The 23,283-nt window shown below is 48.8% G+C and overlaps 2 protein-coding genes across 2 annotated transcripts in view; one reads left to right on the forward strand and one right to left on the reverse strand.

The window, feature by feature from the left end:
* The window catches only part of LOC144114643 (glycosyltransferase 25 family member-like), a 166,487-nt gene that overhangs the window by 62,445 nt on the left and 80,759 nt on the right, over window positions 1–23,283 (forward strand). The gene's annotated exons all lie outside the window — the stretch shown is intronic.
* Window positions 18,935–22,405, reverse strand: LOC144095145 (adenosine receptor A3-like). Its single transcript, XM_077628946.1, has one exon. The coding sequence runs from the start codon at window positions 21,225–21,227 to the stop codon at window positions 20,145–20,147; it is 1,083 nt and encodes a 360-aa protein (XP_077485072.1). The 5' UTR covers window positions 21,228–22,405; the 3' UTR covers window positions 18,935–20,144.

Genomic DNA, 23,283 nt, shown 5'->3' on the forward strand with positions numbered 1-23,283 from the left:
CGTTAGGCCAGAGCGCCGACGGTAGTGTGCTTTCGAAATTCTAATAGCTGATATGGATATTACTTACGGTGGGCTACACACCTCTGAGTAAATAAGGAGACTAACAGTAGTAGTTACCCGCTCAGCGTTTGTTAACCAGCCTACTAGTTAGCACGTCTTAGCTGTATTCTGATGCGCTGCACCGCTGAAAATGCCATGCCGAAAAGAGCGCTCTTCTAACTAAAACAGCCTATTTTTAAAAATTGTTGAACATCACGGGTGCCCAGCCCCTCTACCGATGCGGATCTAGCCCATTGCCCCTCGACTGGCTTGGCGCTGAAGGGGAAGAAATACAACGTCGGCTTGTCGCCCTGGCGAAAGACATTCTCGGCCTGTAAATTATGGCCGAATAAATGTGTTATACTGCCACTACTAGTGTACACTGTAAACAAACTAGCCGCTGGGCTTGGTATAACAGCAGCACGGACCAAATAAAATTCCTTGTCCCATGGTAACACACCAGAAAAAAAAGAAAGGCAGAATAAACTTTTATCTCAACTGTCTGCCACACTTTACCAAGCTGAGTTTGGTTAATGTGTAAGCCTCGCAAAAACATTGGGAGCACTCGGGCGCTAGCGATTCGACACACATCTCTATCAACATTTATTTATAACCCGCAATGCATCCAAACTCTGCCGTAAGCTCTTTATAATCTCTTATAAAGGCGCACTGCTGTTTATCTGGCCGCTACGCTAAACCTTACATGAAAGATGCCACAGCGCAAGAAGCCACTTTCCCTCTATAGGCGTATGCTCTGTAAGCGCTGTTATCACCATCTCGTCTCCCGTAGAAGATCGATAATTATTAGCCACCCCTTTGTATCGGGGGGAGGGGCGGGGGGTGCCAAGTGTCACCTAGTCATTAATTTCTAAGGGAACCATTAAGCGCGATAATGCGCCTTTTAATGAAATCGTTCTTCCTCCTTGTATCTCTACACATTTCAGTTTTGCGCGGATTGTGCCAAAAAGAGCTATATTTGAAAAGATTGGGCGTGGAAGGGCATTGTTTTGCCCGTGGTTGAGTTATCGAGACAACTGATCCTTTTGTATTCACGTGGATCATTTGCATTCTCCGTTCAGATCGCACACATCGACGTCTGAGCTCATTGGTGTCTGCGGTTGTTCACGCCGGAGAGGACGCTGAATGCGGAACCCAGCACTTCTTCCAGGGGCCCCTTGTGCCGCTCCCTATCGGCCCGTCGCTGCGGCTTTGTGGCTCAAAGGCGCCGCCAGTGAGCGACGCCAAGGAAGTAGTGGCCTCCGCGCGCATTTCTCATGACCGCTTCTAAGCGCATGCAGATAAACAACAAACAAGTTCGCAAAGTGAGTAGCGTGGAACGAAGTGGCGGTTTGAAATGGGCTGTCGTGCCGAAACGAGGCGAGTGGCTCGGAAACGTAGCTCTTTGAAACGGCATTGAATTCGCTTTCAGCTTCCAAGTGGCACCTTGGCCTCGCGCGCGTCTAGTAGACGCCCGCCTAATCGTGGAATTTGTTTTTGCAAATTTGGATGGCGATTTTAGCTGGATAGGTGGAAGAGACTTCCTTAGAATTCGTATTGCACTCGCCAAACAAAGGGAAAGACTTCCAAGGCGTGCATGAGCGCTTATGTTCGAGTTTCCATGCGCTCTGTATGCTTGATGTGGGCCTGAAAGAGTGGTGGAAGTCGATATATATATTTATAGCTCTTGGATAAGCAATGGATAAGCAGTTCAAGATAAGCTCTTGGATAAGCAATGTGTAAAGAGCAGTACCTACTTGTTACCGTTTGTTGCTGTCATTCCTTGCGTTGATATATTAAGCCGGTGCTCTTTTTTTCCTTCCTTTGAGATTGTTTTTTTTCTGCGCCGTGAGAAAAAGAAAATAAAACTGGCGGGCACACTTAAGCTCCTCCGTAAGGGTATGACGCGGTAGCGTTAATGGGTTAATGCCCACATATGCGGAATTGGCCATTCTTTCTTTGCATTCATAGATCCCTGGGAGCCCTCATACGACTCCCGGCGCAGTGGTGCAGCGGTTAAGCGATGCGCCACTAGGTGCTGCCACCGGTGCGGCTGGTGAGAACCAGGTTGCCCTTCCCGACCAACCTCTGCCGACAAATAATTGATTTAACTGCCACCTGCCACAGTGGGCAGTTTTCTCACAATCTGTTGGCCAGGTTGCCACATGTCACGGTGGGCGGGTTGGGATGACGTCACAAGGTCACGTGACTTAGGTGGCTGGTGCACCACCTGCTTCTCTGGGTATTTTTCGCTCACGATGACGATGACGCCCATTTTTTCACTCAACGGCACCCTTAACGCTGTCGCGTTAAAAACGGGGACCTTTGGCTTGCTATAAATAACAACGGTCTTGCCTGCACACCTTAAGTGCTTCTGTTCCCGACAAAAATTGCCTTGTTACATTTTTTGTAATGGTTTTCTTTATCTGTTCAGGGCGGGGGGGGGGGGGGGGATGTATTGCTCCTGTCATAAAGTTACGATATATTGAACTTCGCCGGTTCCTACGCACCAAACGTAAGTTGAACATTATTTCATTGAAACGTTTAGGCGCTAAGAATCAAGAAAATAAAACATCTGACTCTAGACTCCCAGGCTGGCGTTTCGACAAGGTGTCAAAGTTAAAACAGCAAATTCATCAATTTACACTCTCATACTTAGCAGCAAGGGTATGTGGAGAGAAACTGACGCACTGGCTCTAATACCAAGGACACCAGTAACAACACAACACACAAAAAGAACTGTGCTGATCGTGCCACAATTCGTGAACATTTTTCAAATCGCCAAGACACGCGTGCGAATGTCTCGTTTGATCACTTTGGGCGTGCGGTGGAGCCGGCGATTGACGCTCCTTCTGTGACCTCAGTGCTCGGCGGTATCGCATGTCGCATAGCTTGGTGGAATAGAAGCTAATGTTTCTTCACTGATTCTGAGAATTCGGGCCTGTTTTCGCCTTTGCGGGCGAGGTTGCTGCATGCGACGTGGAAAAACTCACTCCCCAGCCCGATCGAATCGGTGAGCAGTGAGAGCTGCCTGGCTTGTTTTCGGCAGGTTTTCGCGAACGATGGAGGTTTTTTGGCACGCTAGCACTAAAGCTTCCAATCTGGAAAAAGCTCGTTGTCTTTTTGAGTGTCTGTAGCCAGCTATACCCCTGCAGAAATAAAAAAAAATTGGTCTCGAGTGCGCCGCGCCTGGGTTTCGAATCCGCTGCGGCACGAACAGATGAACTTCCGCAATTTTTTTTCTTTATTGCATGGAAATAGTGCCTAGAAAGAAAAATATGATCACGCTTACGCCACAAAACACCAGGCCACCATACCCCTGCATGAGCCCTCCTTCCAACAAGTCGAAAGTCTGGAAGGCACACATGCATCCAGATAGGGCAGACAGCTAGGCGGCTCTTCCTGGGCACATACTCCCCGCACCAAAGCGCATTGTTCACGACACAAAGATTTCTACGGCCGTGCTGATTCGGCGTGGCGGTCCATCATGCGGCTCTTCCAGAGACTAAATAGTTCCAGCAACATAAAGAGAGCTTATGGCACAACACAGTTTTTCTCCCCAGGCAAGAAACGGATACTGTAGGGTGTGATGTCAATGTCCTTCTTAATTGTTCATTGTAAAATGTCCCAGAAGACAACATCAATGCACAGAACAAAACAATGGTCAATTGTCTCTGGTGTATTGCACAGGTGGCAATTCACCGTCTATGGCGCAAGCATCTCCTTAGCATGAAGCCATGCCTGCACAGGCAGCGTGGATGTGTGAAGTTTAAAAAAGAATGTCGCCGCAACCCATCGCCCTTCGTGTTTAACGGCTGTACTCTCTCGCGCTGTGCATTGCATGTCTCGTCTTCAACTTCCATCCTTGCGCAATGGATCTAGAACAGACCGATCGCTGTGTCCTCTTAAGGTGCGTTAAGCGGTGCCAAAATTGTATACTGCGGTACCGCTAAGGTCCCCATTCAGTGATTTCGCCGACCTTTGCCTGAAGACTGACCTTGAGACCCTGGCCTCGCACGGAAAGCGAAATGAAACGCGACGTGCTAGACGCACATACTCCGCATTTGGCCAAGTAAGCTAAATTTATTGCAGTTTTTCTGAATTTCGCAAAATATTTTTCAGTGAACAGCGGATATAATTTTTGCAGGGCAGGAAACACAACTTATATTTCACGAGCAGCGCATAGTAGCAAGTTTCCCGACGACAGGATTCTGATAACTTGCGTTATTTATTATTTGCAGACTTTTGTAAGCGGCGTGCTCAGTCTCGCTTATGTCATTCACAACCGGTTCGGATGTATAGGTATGCTGTGTCTGCTACAACAATCTTTTGCCAGAGTCGTGGTAATAGCCATTCAAAAGGATTGATCAGGAGAGTGAAAATTATGTGCAGCTCTGGCGTCATTTTGTGGCGCACAAACGTGTGCCCTGGATCTAGTGCGAAAAGCCTTTTAGTGAAATTAATATCCGTGTGTTCGCTTTTTTTTTTTTGTCCCCGCGATGCCGCCTATTAAGAGGTGAATTTTGACGTGAATAACGCGGACGTGCTGTCGTTTGACTGTGCATTACGTTTCTCGCTTTCGCCATGCACTTCGACTAAACTAATGGAGCTTGTGCAACCGCAGCCTTGCGCGGCTCTCCTTGTCATCTGAAAAGCCAGTCAGGATTTGCGCCGCTTAAGAATTTCCTGAGGGTCCGTAGTGGTTGCGTAACGGAGGAGTGTGAAACTAGCTGCTTCGGTTGGGCAAGACTAGCAGGTGGAGGACAATGGTAATATAAGGCGGGCGCTTTTCGCGACCGGCGTTTATCTTGAATTGCGTAATACGCAATTTGAGACGAGAAAAGCGAAAAGAAACGATACTCATATGATAGGTGGTATGAAGTGCCGGAGTAATTCACCGGAATGCAAAAGAGTAAGCCCGTTAGTTTGCTGTCTTATTTTCAGCTTGCTGAGGATTTATAATGGCATGATTATCCGTACTGAGAACGTATTGCCAAAACTAATTGCGAAATACATTTTTGGGCTGCCTTTGAATGCAAGGACACACGATACAGACTTACTGTGTATCTCCACTTGCACTGTGAAGATATTACGCAGTCGTAATAGGCGGCCGTACGTTCTGTCTTGGCATAGTGTTCTCATTACAGCTATGGTGAATCCACTGTGATTTCATTTTGCCGTATCAGACGAATTCAGATATTTTCGTTTTCTTTTTTTCTTGTAAGCAGATACGGTAGCATCTCTCTCTTGCTGTTGCATTCGTGATTGTAACTCGGTAAACTATTTCATTTGTAGGGTCACAGCATCGATGTAAATACAGCTTGCGTCGAATGTTAAGAAATGAAAAAAAAAAAGTGGTAGCTTTTCAACCTAGTTAAACCGCGTAGACGCGCGTAAGCATTAGCCCGGTTGGCTGATGGTTTTGCTTTGCTGGGTCGTCGGCACGTCTAGCGACGATATTAGATTGATAGTGGTATCATTTGACGAAGACGACGACGTGCAATGCACAGCACGAGAGTGTGTTGCTGTTTAACACGAGGCGCGATCGTGTGCTGCGATAGCATACTGCTCTCGTGCACAGCACAGTGACCATGATCTCTTCCCTTCAGTAGTTCGCCGCTCCTGCATGCCGGCCGCCGATATGCTGCTGCCTCTCATCACAGTCCCCCCTTGAATGCTCATGGGGTGGCGTACACGGAGGCCTCTTACGTGGCTCCTCGCGGCTCCGGTAGCCCCCGAGTCCTCTTTCAACCTCTCCTTTCTGTCCCTGTCACTCACACTAGAGGCCCGTTCCTACACCCCCCTGTGACATTCTCTCGCTCGAGGCCCTCTCCATCAACTCAGCATTTTCGTTCGCTCCCACGTGCGGCCCGTTGTGCCAGCTACACTGACTCCCAGGCGGCTATCCGTGCCGTTCAATCTAAAACAGTACCAGCTCATCTGTCCACAGAGCTCGAGGCTGCACTTGCGTCGCTGCAGCCTTGCTCCGTATTTCTCTGTTGGATCCCTGGTCACTATATTATTGACGGCAATGCACTGGATAGCCAACTGGCCCGTGAAACTCTTATCCGGGCACCGTTGATCCCCTGGCCCAGGCCTTCGGAGGGCGGGTCGAGACTGTCCCTTCGCGTCACCATCAAAGAGTACTGCAACGCTATTCCCCTTGATTTTATGCTCTTCCCTGACTGTTGTCCTGGTCTTGCTGTGCAAGAAGCTCACGTCCTTCGACAGTTACAGCTCAACATTCTTGTCACGCCTGCACGTCTTTGTCTGTACAAATTCTGTCGCAGTTCTTCATGTCTCACTACCCCCCCTTTTATGCCAACCTCTCCCGTTGCGTATTCTCATGCCCGGTTGGGCTGCTGTCGGGATTTTTTTTTTTCAACTCCTCCGAGACTATTGGGACCTGGCTGGATTGGCTTGGAGATGAGAGGGATCGAGAACAGCGCCTGCTAGTGCAACAGGCCATCGACGTCAAATGCGCAGAAGTGCTGTGTCCGAAGATAGTCCTATGCTATTACTATTAATGCTAGTCATAATTTCCTTGTGTGTTTACAGTTATATCACCAAGTCGAATACCAGGAGAAATCAGTGGAATCCAAGTTTCTCGGAGAGAAATAAAATGTGCCCATGATCCATTCATCCTGTTTAGTGCTGCCACATGGACTGCAGCGTCATTAACCTGTCCTTACAATACAATACAATGTTTATTGTGTATAAACGACGGCAAAATACAGATAACAGGCCTGCCAAAGCCTCAGAGTGCTTGACTCGTAATGCCTGACAGTCAAGTCGCAGAAAATCTACAAATCTATTACCGGAATGTTAATTAAAAAGTTATGCAAAAATTTCATTCAAACTTCTAAAGGTCTAAGTAGTTTTTTAAACTCATGTCTTGAGTTTGCCTTGAATACAGGAGCTGACAATTTATTAAATACAGCTGGAATACGTGTTTTTCCTCCGTATTCTTAGAGATCACGTTAGTTTATTTGTGTCTTTCGGCAACACGCCGGTAATTTATGATCGTTAATCCAGAAGTGTTTAATTACAACAGTTTCGGCAATTCAGTTTTTCTTTTAGAGCGCAACTGTTGGCGCCCGTTTTTGGCTTGCGCGTAGGCGTCGTTGGCACGGCAAACGACGAAAGCATGGCGGCAACGAAGGGAGGGCGAGAATTGAAAGGTGGAGGTGGGGGTAGCGGTGGAAGAGAGAAAAGCGGAAGCGTATGACGTAAAGCGGAGGAGGAGGGTACGGCGGGGAAAGGCGAGGGCGGTCGCGCTCAGTTGGTGCCGGTTGCGTTCGACGGCGTTTGTAAACAAACTTGGGTGCTGATGATGATACTAGCCCCAGAGCGCTTCCGGTATCAATGGCGCGCTGTTTGGAAATGTTTGCGCCGGTGCAGACAACGCGCGTCACGCTGGTTTTGACAAGGCAGCGCGGCATGCAACGCATTCCGCGCAGTGTTTGTTGAGGTGCCGGTGCAGGTGACGCGTCAGCTTTCGTTCAAGCAGGAAGCGTCCTTGGGCTGAATCACAGTTGCTAGAACAAAAAACGTTCGACAAAACCGTGTATAGGCTCAGAAAGCACCTCCGAGCGGCGCTAGTGCTCCTCCCGTTTAGGAACACTGCTCATAATGTTCCTGTGCTCCTGACAGGGAGCGCCATCTCCAGCAGAAAAATAGAAACTGGGGATGCCAGGGGCGTAGCCAGGAGGGGGGGCTTCCCCCGAAATTTTTTCTTAACTGTCATGCACCGGTGACCAAAACAACCACTGGCGCCGGGAGACATTCTGGATTTTGTCACCTACAATGCCTTTTTCAGACTAGAAAAGACATTCTGCCACGAACGGACAATTACGAATATGTATGACTGTTCATACCGCAGAAATTTGTCCCGTTCATTGTAACAGTTAGCATCATGACCAAAATTACTATGCGAATACGAAAATTTTGAGGACATCAATAACCGATTTTGATTGACCTTGCTCATTGAAAGCCCTGCCCACGCGGTGTTTCCCAACCTACACACACGGATATTGGCTATTTCAACTTGCGGCATCATTCGTGGCTTCGTTTGTCCTTTTCTTTATTTTTATCTACCTGCTTTTACTTTTTCTTGAAATCAAAGGAATAACCTTCTGTAATTATAAGTGCAGAATAATTGTCGCCGTGCAGGCAGTTAAAAAATACATACTTTCGTATTGATTTCTGCATTGAGCCGCCGCTTTGGATGAGTGGTTGTGGCGCTCGGCTGCCGGCCCAAAAGACGCGGGTTCGATCCCGGCCGCGGCGGTCGAATTTCGATGGAGGCGAAATTCTAGAGGCCCGTGTACTGTGCAATGTCAGTGCACGTTAAAGAACCCCAGGTGGTCGAAATTTCCGGAGCCCTTCACTACGGCGTCTCTCATAGCCTGAGTTGCTTTGGGACGTTAAACCCCTATAAACCATTTCTGCATTGTTCCTCTATTATTCTAACCATATGGTGCTGTCGCCACCTCAGCATGGCCCAAGTACATATAGCGACTTCTGCTATCATAGTTTTGTTGTTGCCTGGATCGTCTGTATTTCCATGTGTAAAGATTACGATCTGCGATTGCGCAAGGTGTTTATTTGCCCTGTTTGACGCATTGTATACAGTAACTTTTGCTTAGATACGTAGATTTAATGGCGACACGCGTGTATTTAAATATCTTGTTGCGAGGTTTTCTGCATACCTACAGTGACTTTGTTTCCAGAGACACTTTCTTGTCCTTTATCAAGTTGTATCTTCGCATTTCTAATACTGCATTTTATCTTCGCACTTCTAATGTATGTTTTGCAGAACTTCTCGTTTATACGAGTGCTCGCTGTTGCGAATAAAATTTCGGTGCAATTACTCGCAATACATGACCGGTGACAGCTGTGGCTGCGCAGTACACTGGAACGAAGGACGGCGTAATTGAGATTTTTCCCTGGCCGTTGGATATGTACAAAAATCTAGAGGTTCTTTAACTACAAAGATTCATTTGTCCTCTGCTTGCTCATTTCATGTCCTTTACGTTTTTCACATCAACGCCATGCACTACTTTGCTGGTTTCGGACTGATATAATATTAGACTTCGTGTGATATTTTCTTTACTAATTAGATATGCAACAGCATGGAACCATTGGTATCAGTTATGTCTGCCACGATTTTTAAGACATACGATTCATTTTTTTTATTTAAAAAAGACATATTTCACTCGTCTAGACGGTGCCTAGCGCTATCTAATACACAATGGCATTGTCAATGGCAGTGCATTTATTATTATTGCGTTTGATTCCTCAAAATTTCTGGCTCCGCCACTGGGGTATACCCGCTGCGCGCTTCCTCCTTTCGTTGCGTTCCCCCTCTCTTCAGAGCACGTGCAGAGCTCTCGCGCTGCATCTGCGGCGCGTCGCCATGTAGCGTCTGCAGCGCGGCTTCAGAAAGATCTCCCTGCTTGATAGCTATATGGCAAAGCGATCTTGGTTAAATATTAGAAGCTCGTTAATTACGTGTACCCTGTGGATTGACAACGATGAAGCACGACTGCGCGGGAAATGCGTTTCACAGGTCAGCGGTCACATCTTTTGCGACGTGCATCTCGAGGTAAATGTCATTTTGTTACATGCTCAAAATACCGGACGTTTTGTACAATCACTGCGAAACGAAGCGGCGCACTCGATCGATGTTCTCCGTTGTCGAACAAGAGAAAGTAGGCTTAGCAGGTGCGGCATAAGGTTAGGTGGGCGCATGAGTTTAAGAAGTTTGCAGGGATAGGGTGGGCGCAGCTGGCAAATGACAGGGTTAATTGGAGAGACATAGGAGAGGCCTTTGGCCTGCAGTGGGTGTAGGCAGGCTGATGATGATGTTGATGATGATGTCCCCTCCTCTGCCCTAGCTGCCGGACTGAAGTGCGCGTGCCTGCGCCGTCAGATCAGCAGCGCGTGTTCCCTGTGGGCTACAGCTCGCCGCCAGGGAAGCAGCGCGGCGCTGCCGTTGCGCGACCATACCTGAGCTTGGGTTCCTCATGGATTCCCTGTAGCAAAGCGAAGAGCACTGCGAAGGATAAAAATGGGGCATCGAAAATGAAAAGGCGAAGTTGTAAGGCTGATAGTGGAGGAGCAGGGTGCGGCGGGGGCAAGGAAGAGGTGTCGCGGTCACTTTGCGGCGGATGTTGTGTATAATGACTTCCTAAACGCGTTTACATATAGCCGCCATGCTTAGAACGTGCCCCTCAACCAACTGCGCATAAGCGACAGCCGTCCCCCGCAACTCCACCGTTTCACGGCACACATTGGAGAGTTTTTAACGAAGCACGCACTGCATTGCCCAAGTGAGGCGATTTCTTGCGCAAAGATTTTTGCCCCCTTAATTGTCGGACAGGTGCGTGGCTGACTGCGTTCGAATCATGATAAGATCTCCAACGAAACTTGTTTTGAGTCCGCCATTAATTGGCAGCCGATCCGTCAACCAGGAGATGCATGGACATCTATCGGGGCCGTTAGTGGAGTCCATGCCGTTTACCATGGGAACGGACACGCGCCACACCATTGAGTACCGTTCGTCCGGTGCGATAGTTTAGGGGCCTTGTGCGACAAAGCTTGCACTTTTAACGGTACCTGAAGTGTCGCCCGAGTTTTCTGCCTCAACATATGGCAAAATGAAGCTGCGCTCAAATTTCGGATCAGGGAGTGCCGTAATCATCGGTCAATGTTTGTGAGATTGTTTCAGTCGTCCATCGGACGTTGCCTAATAGATATCGTAAGCAGGCTTTATTTTAACGTGTGCATTGCCGCCCACGTGCGGGACACCTCGAACTTACCCGACGCCCCAACGTCTCACAGCAACCGTTGGGGTGTCTTACTACATCCAGCTGATTTGCCATTCTTGAGCATGCCGCTTGCGTGGCATGGAGACGCCAAAGTTTCGCCAAGTGCCGCGGCCGGTGGGTGGCGAGAGTCTGCAGGTCGTGGCCCCGGAGTTAAGAAACTGTCTCTGCGAGCTCCGACTCCAATAAACAGATATTGACTAATAGACTGCGATGGACTTGTTTGTGTCTAAGGAACGGACTGGACTGGATTATATAACCTAAAGTACCGCTCGGGGAGTAAATATTTGCTCGACTAGATAACGCCCACCCAAAAACCGCAGCGTAGTTGCTGTACACGAGATGTTGTAACGCGCATAGCGCACACCGGACAGCGGCGCGACCTTGTCGGTTTCGGAAATCTTGAGCTGGCGTGGCACACTAGCGACAAGGGTTTCACCCAACGGCGACCTTCCACATGAAGTGAACGCTCCTGTATTACTTAACTAGAGCTCAGCGGCCACCCACTTGTTGCTATGCATGTTGTCCTTCAGTGCTAAAACAGGTGGCTGTTAATTCTGCATCTTGCTTAATACACGCTCAAACGCAGCCGCCGCGGCCCGGGTTCGAACCCGACCGCGGCGGCTGCGTTTTTATGGAGGCAAAACGCTAAGGCGCCCGTGTGCTGTGCGATGTCAGTGCACGTTAAAGATCCCCAGGTGGTCGAAATTATTCCGGAGCCCTCCACTACGGCACCTCTTCTTCCTTTCTTCTTTCACTCCTTCATTTATCCCTTCCCGTATACTGCGCGGTTCAGGTGTCCAACGATATATGAGACAGATACTGCGGCGCCATTTCCTTTCCCCAAAAACCAATTATTATTATTATTATTATTACACGCTGCTATGCAACTCTTCTAACGATAAAACAAACGACGAACAAGGTTGTGTACAAACGAAGCGCGCTTCGTTTGTATACATGTTTATGTACATGTAAACGAAGCGGGCTTCGTTCATACATGTCTGTTCTTCGTCTCTTTCATTGTCACTAGTGTTGTGCAGCAGTGCACAGTAACCAAGACTTCGCTCTCATAATCTCGTCTAGTCCGCCATGCTGGCTATTGCCGCTCCTTCGTTCGCTGCTGTTCGGTTTTCGTCCTTCTTGCCCGCTGACTGCCTCGTGTGAGCGAAATAGACCCTGTTGCCGGCTTTCCCTTGAGAACGCAGACATTTCAGGAGGAGGCGCTGTTTCAGGCCGCAACTGCAACCTCCAGGATAAATTTTTAGGCCCGATATGCCTCGCTTCCGAGCTGATCAATAATTTGAGAGTCTGTACGCGGTCTGTAGCCCAGGACATCCTCTGCATTGTCACCACCTCTTGTGATCGACCGCATTATCCGAATAGAGAGCATCGCTCAGTGAACGTGCCGATGCTTTGTCGTCAGAATATTAGCATCCAGGGAAAGAGAGAAAGTTTAAAAACGAAAAAAGAAATGTTGTTTGCTGGCTTCGCTAGGATTAAAAGGCCGAGCTTGCGGCGCGTGAGAGGGTCGTCACTGAAAGCGTTGGCTCACTAGCAAGCGCCATTAACCCGCATCAAGGTGCACCGCGCATGCATAGGCAAAACATGCGTAGGCGGCAGGCGCGGCCCGCGAGCTCGGTCCCATGTGGGGGCTCTGCTGACGAGCCGCGCTTGCTGCCCAGCGCTGTGTCTCCTCTGCTTTCTTTATCTTGCATAGCCCGTATTTTTTTAGGCTTCGTTATAACGATCTACGTATTACAAGCGAGCACGAATTTGATACTGAACAGGTATGGTGACTCTCCGTGGTTATACTTGATTTAGTTGAATCAATCAATCAATCAATCAATCAATCAATGAGCATTTATTTCACCAACAGAGTGTACAGGTGGTTAAAAAGGGCGGCGGAGAAAAAGCTGCAAGTTTCACAGCTTGGCAAAAGCCCCGTCCGCCCCTCGAGCAGTGACAGGCTATAGTACATGTAAAAAACGCACATGCACACACACTAATAACAAAAGAAAAAACATGTAATCGATGCTGATCAAGGGTTACAAAGACAGCGATACCACTCATATCTGTCATTTATGGTAACATATGTTAGAAAAAACTGTGTCGAAATAGCACATGTTTATCAAAGATGTAAATCTTGGAAGGCAGATGCATGTAGTACACAAGAGACACAGAAAAACACGATTGCACTTATAATTGAATATTTCATTCATTTTTGTCTAGTGAAATGTGATGCATATTAACTGCACGAATAATTCTGTTAGGCGCCGATTATTTAGTGTCAATACATCGATACCTAGTTGATTAAAGTAGTTTATTAATTTAGGTAGAGTACAACTAGCCCGCTGCCGACCATACTCTGTGCGTGAAAATGGCATTTGCCATGGGGGTTGGTGTCTATATGGGTACACGTAGTGGGTGTGTTTGAGGTTGGCATTTGGTAAAAATGAGTCCTGTTTTCCATGGACCGCACTTTTATAGCGTCTTAGTAGTTTGTTATTATACACGTCGGCCACCTTAAGTATTTTAAGTGTCTGAAAAAATCCTTCCGTATGTTCAAGAAAATGTGCATTTTGTATCGCCCGTACTGCTTTCTTTTGAATAATAGTCAATTTATGCAGGTGTTGGGACGTCGTATTTCCCCAAACTGACACACAGTAACAGAGATGAGAATGAAAAAGAGAATGGTATATGAGTTTTTTTTCTTTTATGGCTACAGGAAGTGAATGCCGGGTTCAGTTAAGCACGCCAACTGATTTGCGAATTTTGGTACACATAGCGTTAATATGTTCACTCCAGGACATGTTTTCTGAGAAAATTTCTAATGTTTTAACGGGTTTTTCGACTGTGATTCAGTAGGGGCCTAATGCAGTATTTCCAGTCAGTTTTGTTTGAGACCCTGCTGCACGAAAAAGAGCACATTTTGTTTTAGATTCATTTAGTACTAGGCTATTCTTTACAGACCAGTATTGAAGGCTACAACACACAGAGCTTGCCTGTCTTAAAATGCTTCCCAAATCCTTTCCTTCCACGTATATGGTGCAGTCGGCTGCATAGATAAAGAACTTACAGGCATTACTGATTGCTACAATCGTTTATATAATAAAGACAAAGTACCGGACCAGGTATGCTACCTTGCGGCACACCAGATTTTATCGGTCGGTTACGCGATTTCTCTTCATGTATTTAGACAAACTGACTGCGTCTGCTTAAATAAGACTTAAGTTTAATAGTGTCCCACGGAAACCATAGGACTCGAATTTACATATAAGTAGTTTATGATTTACGCAATCAAAAGCCTTGCTAAAATCTAAATATATACCTAGCGTCGTGAGTCTTTTTTCAAAATTATCTAGGGTGATATCTTTTTGTAGCAAGAGAGCAATATCAGCAGAGCGTTTTTTTCCTAAATCCATACTGACAGTCAGTAATTAGGCAGGCAGTGTGCTACGCAAGTTGGTTAGTGTTAAACGCGAACACGGTGCATAATTAATTACTCCTTACTGCCCGCTGCTTCGCCTCAGCTCTGTGGTATTAGGGTATAGTTGATTCTGCTGGCGTCTCCTCTGCTACCTCACCTTTCCAGGCGCTAGAAACATCGCAGCAACACATACGCAAAAAAAAAAATGGGGATCTGCTGTCTGCAGATTATGGAGATGGGTAAACATTTTTTTTTCTTTTAACAGGGAGCTGCATTGCTAGCTTCTGCTCCGTGTCAGATGGGGGACGTAAGAGCATTGAAACGGACACAGTAGCCGCGCTAATGAAAATCGATTGGCCGTTGCCCTTCGATGGCGGTCCCTGGTGCTGTTATATTGGTTAATGATTTCGATGGTCGTGCTCATTAGCATGTTCGAAATGCTGAAAGTGTCTGCGACACGCACGTTTAATTTCAGTTCATTTTATTACAATACACTCACTTTCATCTAACAACAGTCCAGCACACAATGAGTAGGGGCACATAGATGTATGTACTGTATGAATGTACAGGCACGAAAAAGAAAAAAAAAGTTAAGAAAAAGCGCTACCGCGGCCGCCGTCGCTGGAACTAGTGGACAACTCCGTATAAATTTCATGCACCGCGAGATAGCATGACTTCTCCAGTGAAGACGCTGAATCGGGTGCAGTAACGTACTCCGTGCAGCAGAAACACGGCGAAAACATAATGACGTAACAAAACAAGGGGGTAGCCTAACAAGCGTTTTCTAATTTAAGAAATCGGGCGCTAAACCCGTTCTTGGGCGTCGGTTCATTGGCCCGGCTACACCGACCGTGTGGCTGAAGTTTAGAGGCTTGCAGACTGAAAGTGCGAAACAGAACAAGGGAAGGGCTCGAGGACCAACGGGAACGCGAACGCCGAAGCCGTGGCATGCAAATAAGCAGCTCGCGGCCACGGGCAGGATGACCAAAAGAGGCGCTGCGAGTGCAAGTTTTGGGAGTCGCGTTCTGTGCACGACGTCTGCGAGCGCACTGAGCCCGCAGAGTCGTCGTAAGCGTTTTAGGCTCTTCGTCCCAAGATGCCTTAACAATGCGTGTCCTAACGTAGCTGCTGCAACTAACTCGTGTTCTGAAGTTTTCATTGGTCAGTACACATGCGAATTCGCAATCCTTGCCATCTTGTAGCGGAAAAGAGCAGCAGGCCGTTCGAAACAGTCTCACTATACAGCGGCGTTCACTGAAAAATGAACGCCTTTCTTATATTCGCGCACCTTCCGCAGGTTTTCACAAATTTGCATCCTTTTTCAGGAATGTCATCTGTGACAGTTTCTTCGACGATAGCGTAAATTTGGGACCGCCTCATCCCGTTGCAATGAAGAAGGACGAGCGAATTAAATTTGTTCAGGAAGCATAAAACGAAACGACTGCCTCGCCTTGAACCGAGATACGCTAAGCGTACCGTTACATTGATTCTCACATTACAATTTGTCTTGTGTCGGATATCCAATGCGTCGCTTGTCTTTATAGTGCGCGGTGCAGCTCGCTGTCAAACCGAGCAAGTGTTTCGCGCAGGATAAAATACCGCGAGCTGTGCGCATCGACGAGGAAAGAAAGCTGTCTGCTTCTTTTTCTTCCAACGCAATGGAGCTTCAGTTTATGTCTCCAGTATCCCTGAAACATTACACAGCCACTGGAACGGGCGTTGCGCTGAAATGCGATATGCCATCTCACCATGGCATAGTTCATCGCTCGCAGCCACGTCAATGACGGGGCTCATGTGGATTCTCGAAGCCACGCTGTCAGTGAAGGAACGCATGAGCGTCGGGTTGGACGAAATTAAGAAATGTTACGCAGCCGGGCTGAAAAAGAATAAGCAAAAATGTGACGCGGGCAAGACGAGGGGGACCAGTGCTTGATCAGCAGTCCTGTCATGTTTATTATCCACATCATGTGCGTGCGTGCGTGCCTGCGTGCGCACACGGTTCTCTCATGTTTCTTAGCTGCATACTAAGTCACCCAAGCCATGCCTTACAAGAAAACTGACAAGATCACGCGCCTGTACAGCTGCAGGATAACGCCGCGGTTTCTGTTTGTTGTTCCCTAACTTCAGTAATGGAAACAAATAGTCCACTGGGGGTTTACACACCACTCTTCTTCGCGTGAAAATTTACAAACTTTCAGAATTTTCCTCCTGCGCTCTGTTTTCTCTCTCGTATCTGTTTCGCGAGGAGGAGTAAATACTCAACAAAACTTTTTAGGCGATTCTAGGTGGATCGTTCGAATGCATTAGCATTTCCTGCCGCTGTTGATTGTGTTGCAGCTCAGCCTTCAGGATATGACGCGATATCATCATACCCTACAATCCGGTGGGCAGGTTGCCACCTGTCACAATGGGCAGGTTGCGATGGTGTCACAATGTTTGCACCGCTCATGCGTGACGCAGTTTTTGAACGGTCAGAGTTTCTGCATTCACTCTATTACCTCTTTAATTTGCCCCCGTTAATTCGGAAATTCGAATAATTCGGTCTTCTGGCGTGGTCGTGGCCAGCGCCCGTGTAAGTCTATGGCGTCGGACGCTCTTTAATTCGGACGGGCTCCTCATGGGGGCTGTGTCGAGGTATGACGGCCCAGCAAGCTATCGACTAACTAGCCTTTCTCAAACCTGAACAGCATGGTGTAGCCTTCTCCGTCCACCACTGACGAGTGCAACGACAGGCGTGGTACAGTTGGAGGGGGGGGGGGGGGGGGAGGTGCTGGTTGCGCTGGGAAATAGTCCGGCGGCGGATATAGTTTGAATTTAGCTTTCCTGAGCCTAGCTTTCCGGCGCGTTGGCCAGCCAGCCGAGCTAGCTGCGCTTTGTTTCTGACGCAGAAGCGCGCGTCGCTGGTTTTCGCTTTTCGAAAGGCGTCTCTCCGTTGTGGTGCCGACGCATGGTTCCCTCGCATCCGTCAGCGCGGTGCCTCCCTTCTTCCACTGCGCTGGAACTGCGCGCTCGTTACGAACTGTTCGCAGTTAGTGCAGTTGCGTCTCCTCATATGTAACGAGGCCTCTTGCGAGGAAGCTACAGACCGGGGTCACACCGTGCATCACACCTGGGCCGCGGATGCTTTTGCCATTTTGGAACAGTTGTGCTTCGACATTCCCGACAGTGAGCACGCTGCAAAGCATTTGACGGAACTGCGAAAAATCGGCGTAGCCGCGCAGTTTTCACCTCAGAAGGGTACGACCATGGCCCAGGTTTTCAGCGTTTAAATTTACTGTAATGCGAACAGTCTTTGGCAGTCTTTTTTCTTGGGGGGGGGGGGGGGGGGGAGCACCCGATAATTTAACAAAGTAATTTTCACAGCAAAGTAGCTCCGTTGCTACAGGATAGAGGAAAGGAGTGGACAAGACTACGTGTGTCCTGTCTGCTCCTTTCCTCCTCCCCGTCCTGTAGCGCAGTTATCTTTCTGGAAAGGATTCGATAATTCGGCCTTCAGATTATTCGGACGTTCTTTCCGGTGCCTTGAAGTCCGAATTACCGAGGCTTTTAATGTGCCTGTTTTGCGCGGGTGTCTCCCACCACGCAACGCGGCGAGCAATAGCGCTGTTTCCGCGCTGCTTCGCGCAGCTGTGTTTGACTTCACTTTCACGATGATAAGCTTCCCTTAGTCGCTTTAATAAAGCCAGGTATTCTCAGGTGTCGCGCACCTTCTCAAATGAGCGAGAAACACATAGAAACACATCGCACACTCATGCACGGCAGTTGTATTCAAAGCAAATGCAAAGCTTACGATATGGAGCAGCTAGCGCTGGTCATCCGCATTACCAAGAGGTGTAGTCGCCATTTTTTTTTGTCATAGAGTTACAAACGCAGCGCTCACACAAGAATTGCCCCTGCTTCGAAGACTTGGCTTTGTGCCTATCACCAGAACCTCCTGATAGCAACTTATTGCCGAAAAGGTGCTGTGCATTTACACCGGCAGCATTGATCGGCGACACTCCATGCAAATGCTACTGCATGAACCGCAGCGGGAGGCTCTCGTATAAGGTCACTGAGGCGGCAACCTATCTGTCTACGTATAGCATCTACCGCAGCGGAATGGGATGCTGCGGACAATTCCCATCTAACATTCGGCAAACCTTGTGGTGTGTCGTTTCTGACAGCCAGGAGCCAGGGCTCATCATTATGTTGACGAGGGTCCTTATGTCCACCATATGCACCCGTGAATAATTATGCATGTGGTAGCGGCGCGCAGACCTTTCCCCGCGATATTCAAAGTGCGAAGTATACTGTTACGAAATGGACGAAGTGCCCGGATTATAAATGGATGCCCTCAGTGCTTAGCGAGGAGACATATTGGACAAGTGGAAAAGGTCCGCGATTGATGACGCATTGGGAACTTTCGATTAATTTAGCGTCCTGTTGCCTGTGCCTCAAATCTGTACCAAGCAACTCTTAAAAGATCTGTTGCATATCTTCATGGCGTTTTAAGGCGGAGAGATGTGTCCCCGTGATTCTCTATACCGCCATGGTGCCGTATATGCAGCTGCACGAGCAGAACCGTACTCATTCAAGGAAGGACACAGATATGAATGCAATGGGAGCAATGATTTAATTGTCTTCCTTCTTAAAGTCACACGAAAGTCTTGCAACACAACTTCAATTCACAACATTTGGATATAAACCTGCAATTATTATTCTGCGTTCGAGGCTAATAGGGGTTTCTTAGCACAATGCGCTGGGTTCCTGTTTCTTCATTACTGTCCACTCTGTTATTGAAAAAAAATGTCACCATAACAGTTTCACGCTGAATTCATGCAGGACACTGGAGCATTCCGTGTGGGGCCAAAAGTAGGTATGCACTTTCGGCCCTGCACGGTAAGGAAGCTGTGTGATTGCTCCTTTTGGTTTGAAAGTGCAGAAACCCTGTGGCTTTGGAAGTTCACAATTAGGTAGGGGCACACCGAACAGTCTAGGGTCGAAGTTTCGAGACACGTTTCATGTCGCCACTAGCAATTGTCTGATGTTGAGAAAGAACTCATAGTTTAAAATAACTAGAAAAATAGACAAATGCGTGTCATGCCTCTGATCAATGCAGGCAGTCAGGTAGGAATTCTCGAGGAAAGCGAGGAAAAATCACCAGTAAACAGCTTTTACGGGCTGCTAACACGACAGATAAAACCTTTTGGTCAAGCTCGTAACGGGTGGAAAGGTCTTTACAAGGCAGCTGGGTTAAGTACAAGCATGTGTATTGAATAAGTAACGTCGTCGTGTCGATAACGTCCAGCGCCCGGAGGACACTCTAAGCTGTGCTCGAAGCGCGTGTAAGGTTTATCGCGGCGCGCGCAACTTGCTGCTCTTCACTTCATCAGCCACAGAATAGAGTTAAAGCTACATATAAGCAAGGTACCCAAAACCCTTCCTCGCCTCTCGGATTAATAGAAGCATCAACATATACGTTCTAGGCGCCAGTCAACTTAGTTCACGTGCCATGGCACGTGAAATAATTGCCTGGCGCCTAGACGTGCCCTTCAAGACGTATAACTTGTGATGAAATTGAGCGAATTTTAGGGAAATAAAACACTCTGTGACATGGGCAATGGATGAGAAATGCCCCTTATCTTTGGGACGATGACCTGATGGTGCTGCGAAGGTGGCCCCTCGAGGCTGATGTTGAGGCACCCCTGCATCTATACAGCGTTCTACTCAACGAGTAGCTACCGTCCCGCGGTCGTCTCTTCAGCTTGGTGGCTCACCTCGCCGCGCCAGGCCGCATTGCGCCACGTTCACAAGGGGGTCCCCTCGGTCCTTGGCCGCTGCCTTGGTGACGCTTGGCCACGTTGACGGCTCGGCTAGCTGAACTGCACGATTGAGCGCTGCTTGTGCTGCGACCCGTTGGTGGTGATGCGTTGCGTGTCCGTGCGTGAGTGGGCCATGCGCATGAGGTCGACCGAAGACCGGGCCACGTCCACCAGGCCGCAGCGGGACTTCCACATGAGCATGAAGGCCTCCTGGATCTCTCGCATGCGCACCACGTAGACGACTGGGTCGACGAATGACTTGATCAGCACCAGTGTGTTGGTGAGTATGCCGAAAGTGAGGCGCACATCCAGGGACAATGACGTGATCGGCAAAGGGCAGTCGAGGCATGTCAGTACGTAGAAAAGCACGGCAGGCATCCACCCGATGAGGTAGGTGCCGAGGATCAGCAACGTAGTGTAGACGGCCTTGACGCTTTTGCGCAGCTGCCCCGGAATTTGAGCAGAGATTCCCACGCCCATTTGGTGACGCCGCACCAGCAGGAAGATGTGGGTGTATATGAAGCACATGAGAATCAGGGGCACGAAGAACAGCCCGGAGAGTGTGACGCGGAACGTGCTCCAGAGGATGAAATCGTAGCGACAGCTGGCCACCTGGAATCCCTGTCCCGGGACGCTCGTGAAGTAGACGAGGAAGAAGGAGAGTGGCAGCAGCCACATTGCCGCCGTCGTGAGCCAGACAGTGCGGCGAGTCACGGTGGCTGCGTAGTGAAGGGGCCTCAGGATGCCGATGTAATGGTTCACGGCGAGCGCCAGCAAGTGAAATACAGAGGCTATGAGGCCAGTTAGGCGGAAGGCTTCGAGAGACAGCGCCCAGCAGGCCGGAGGCTGAATCTGGTACAGGGTCGGAAGAAGGCTGTTGACTACAAGGCCGATGCCGAGGACCAGGGACGCGTACGCGTTCGCCGCTGATAGACTGAGGCTGAAGCAGAGTGTCGGGCTGGGGCTGCGGCGTAGCCAGTGGACTGACTCGACGATAACCAAGTTGAAGACCATGGACATCAGGCAGGCGACGAGCATGACCGGGACAGCTAAGCGATACACGTCACGGGCCAAATCTAGCGGCGACCTGGCCGTGACGTTCAAGTCCTCTGACGTTATGTTAATAGCACTCATGGATGAGACTTCAAGATCAACGTTACAAAGAGTAGCGAGTCCGGCACAGCTTAGAACGGCACTTCGTCCTTTCTTGGCGGTTTTCGGAGGTCGCTCGGGGCGGCAGGGAGCAGTCCTCTCTCACGTCCAGGCTTGGTCGTATCAACCGCTAGATGTGAATGACGGGGTGAAATATAGAAGAATGCTCGTTTCTGAACAAGAGAGCGCGCACGGAAGGTCGTTGGCGCTTTTTCTCGATTAGCAGAAAAAAAAATGACACTGAGGAAAAGGGAACGTTTCCAGGTGCTCAAGCATATACTTGCCAAGGCTCTTTTCAGTATGGAGTTCAGAGGAACGTATAAAGGTGCAGAGGGCGGTAACCGATTATGTACTGTTAGGTCGTCGAGCTTCGGTGCCCTTTTTAGCGCGGAAGCGCGATAACTTCCTGAGAGGATTCAAAATGTCTCAAGTTTCCTGGGACAGCTCTTTCTAGAGCTGCGGATTCACCCGGGTCTCATTTTGTTTCACATGTTACGTCCGAGCACAAAATCTCGGGCACACATGGAGTCTTCTTCTTTTGCTTCTCCTCACTGAGTTGTTGCGATGAAAGAGCTCTGTTCGTACTCACTTGATGTTTCCATGAACAGCAGTGCTGACTCTTTTTTCTTCTGTTGCGTGCTGTAATCAGCGCTGAACGCCCGATGCAAGCTCTTCGTCTGATCGTTTTGCCACAGCTCGGCACATGTACTTGTCCAGAAGGAAATAAAACAGAATCGCGGCAGAGGGTGTCTGTGTGTGCGCGTCTATATGTATATATTTTTTCAACACCCCTAACTTGATGTTTTCACTGCAGAAAGTGTCCACCTCACTGGCCGGAAGTTCGTTCGCGTTCCGACTTGCAGCTGATTAAAATGACAGTCGCCTAAGCCGGTAGTTGTCAAGAGTGCAATAAAAGGAACGCGGTAACAGCAGAGTTTGCCGGGGATGTTTTTCGGAAAGTCGCGGTTGTTCACGGGACAGTCACCTGACGTAAGATAACGTCCGTCGCGATGCGCAGAAATAAACGATGCACCGGTCACCGATGGCGGGAAAAGCAGGTGGTCGCACGCCAGCCGGATTGATGGCAGCGCACGAAAGTCGATCTCGGTGGCACCAAGAGCTCGGGCGTAAAAGTTTCTCCGAGTCCGATGTCGACGGGTGCCGGCAGGATACGTCTGGCAGCGACGGTGACTCGAGCGCAGACTGGCGCGTCGTGGGCGTCCTTCGCCTTTGTAGCTCGCCGCTCGCCGCGCGCACGGCCTGGCGCTGCGAGCGGCGCGCATGGGGAGAGCGCGCTGTGGGGACGCGGGAAAAGGGAGGATGCAGTGAGGGGACGCTGTGCGGCCCGCATCCGGATGGTTCCTCCCCTCCGGCTCGCGGCTCTCCGTCTCCGTGCCCCCTCTTACGCTGTTTATGCGGGAAGCTCAACAGTTAGCCGGCCGGTCTCTAGCGAAGAGCACAGCGCTCCGCTAGCCCGTCGGTCGCCGAGGGTATCTCTTTCCGACCGCTGATCCACTGTCCGACCAGTCGCCTATTAAGTGTTTTTGCATAGCGCTACTGTGTACCGCTACCGCGTATAGCTGCTGCCAGCCGCCAGTTTCGCATGCGCAATGTTCTTGAAGGGCCATGTGCGGCACACGGTAACGCTAGGCTAAATGTTTATATTTCCCCCCCCTCTCTCTCTCTCTCTCTCTCTCTCTCTCTCTTTTACCGCGCTATGGGAGTTTCGAACATGGCTTTGCATACAAGATGTTCAACCAAATATGAATCCGTGTTTGAAGATGTACTTGTTCATTCGCAAGAGAGGTTCAAGTGTTATTCTTTACAGTCATTTAGTGGACTAATGCGAAGTTTGGTTTATTTCTTACTTGAGTTTTTTTTTTAAGAATAATCAGCCAACGTTTGAGCCCCTGTGCTCTCTGAAATTTCGCTAATTTTTTCCGTTCTTGAAGTTTCTCATTCATACACATTTCAAGTATCTCGAGCTCCTCAAAAATCAATCGTTTTTAACCATATAACTAGTTAAAAGGGGAATATG

Source organism: Amblyomma americanum, chromosome 1 (genome assembly GCF_052857255.1).
Source record: "Amblyomma americanum isolate KBUSLIRL-KWMA chromosome 1, ASM5285725v1, whole genome shotgun sequence".
NCBI classification, from domain to species: domain Eukaryota; kingdom Metazoa; phylum Arthropoda; class Arachnida; order Ixodida; family Ixodidae; genus Amblyomma; species Amblyomma americanum.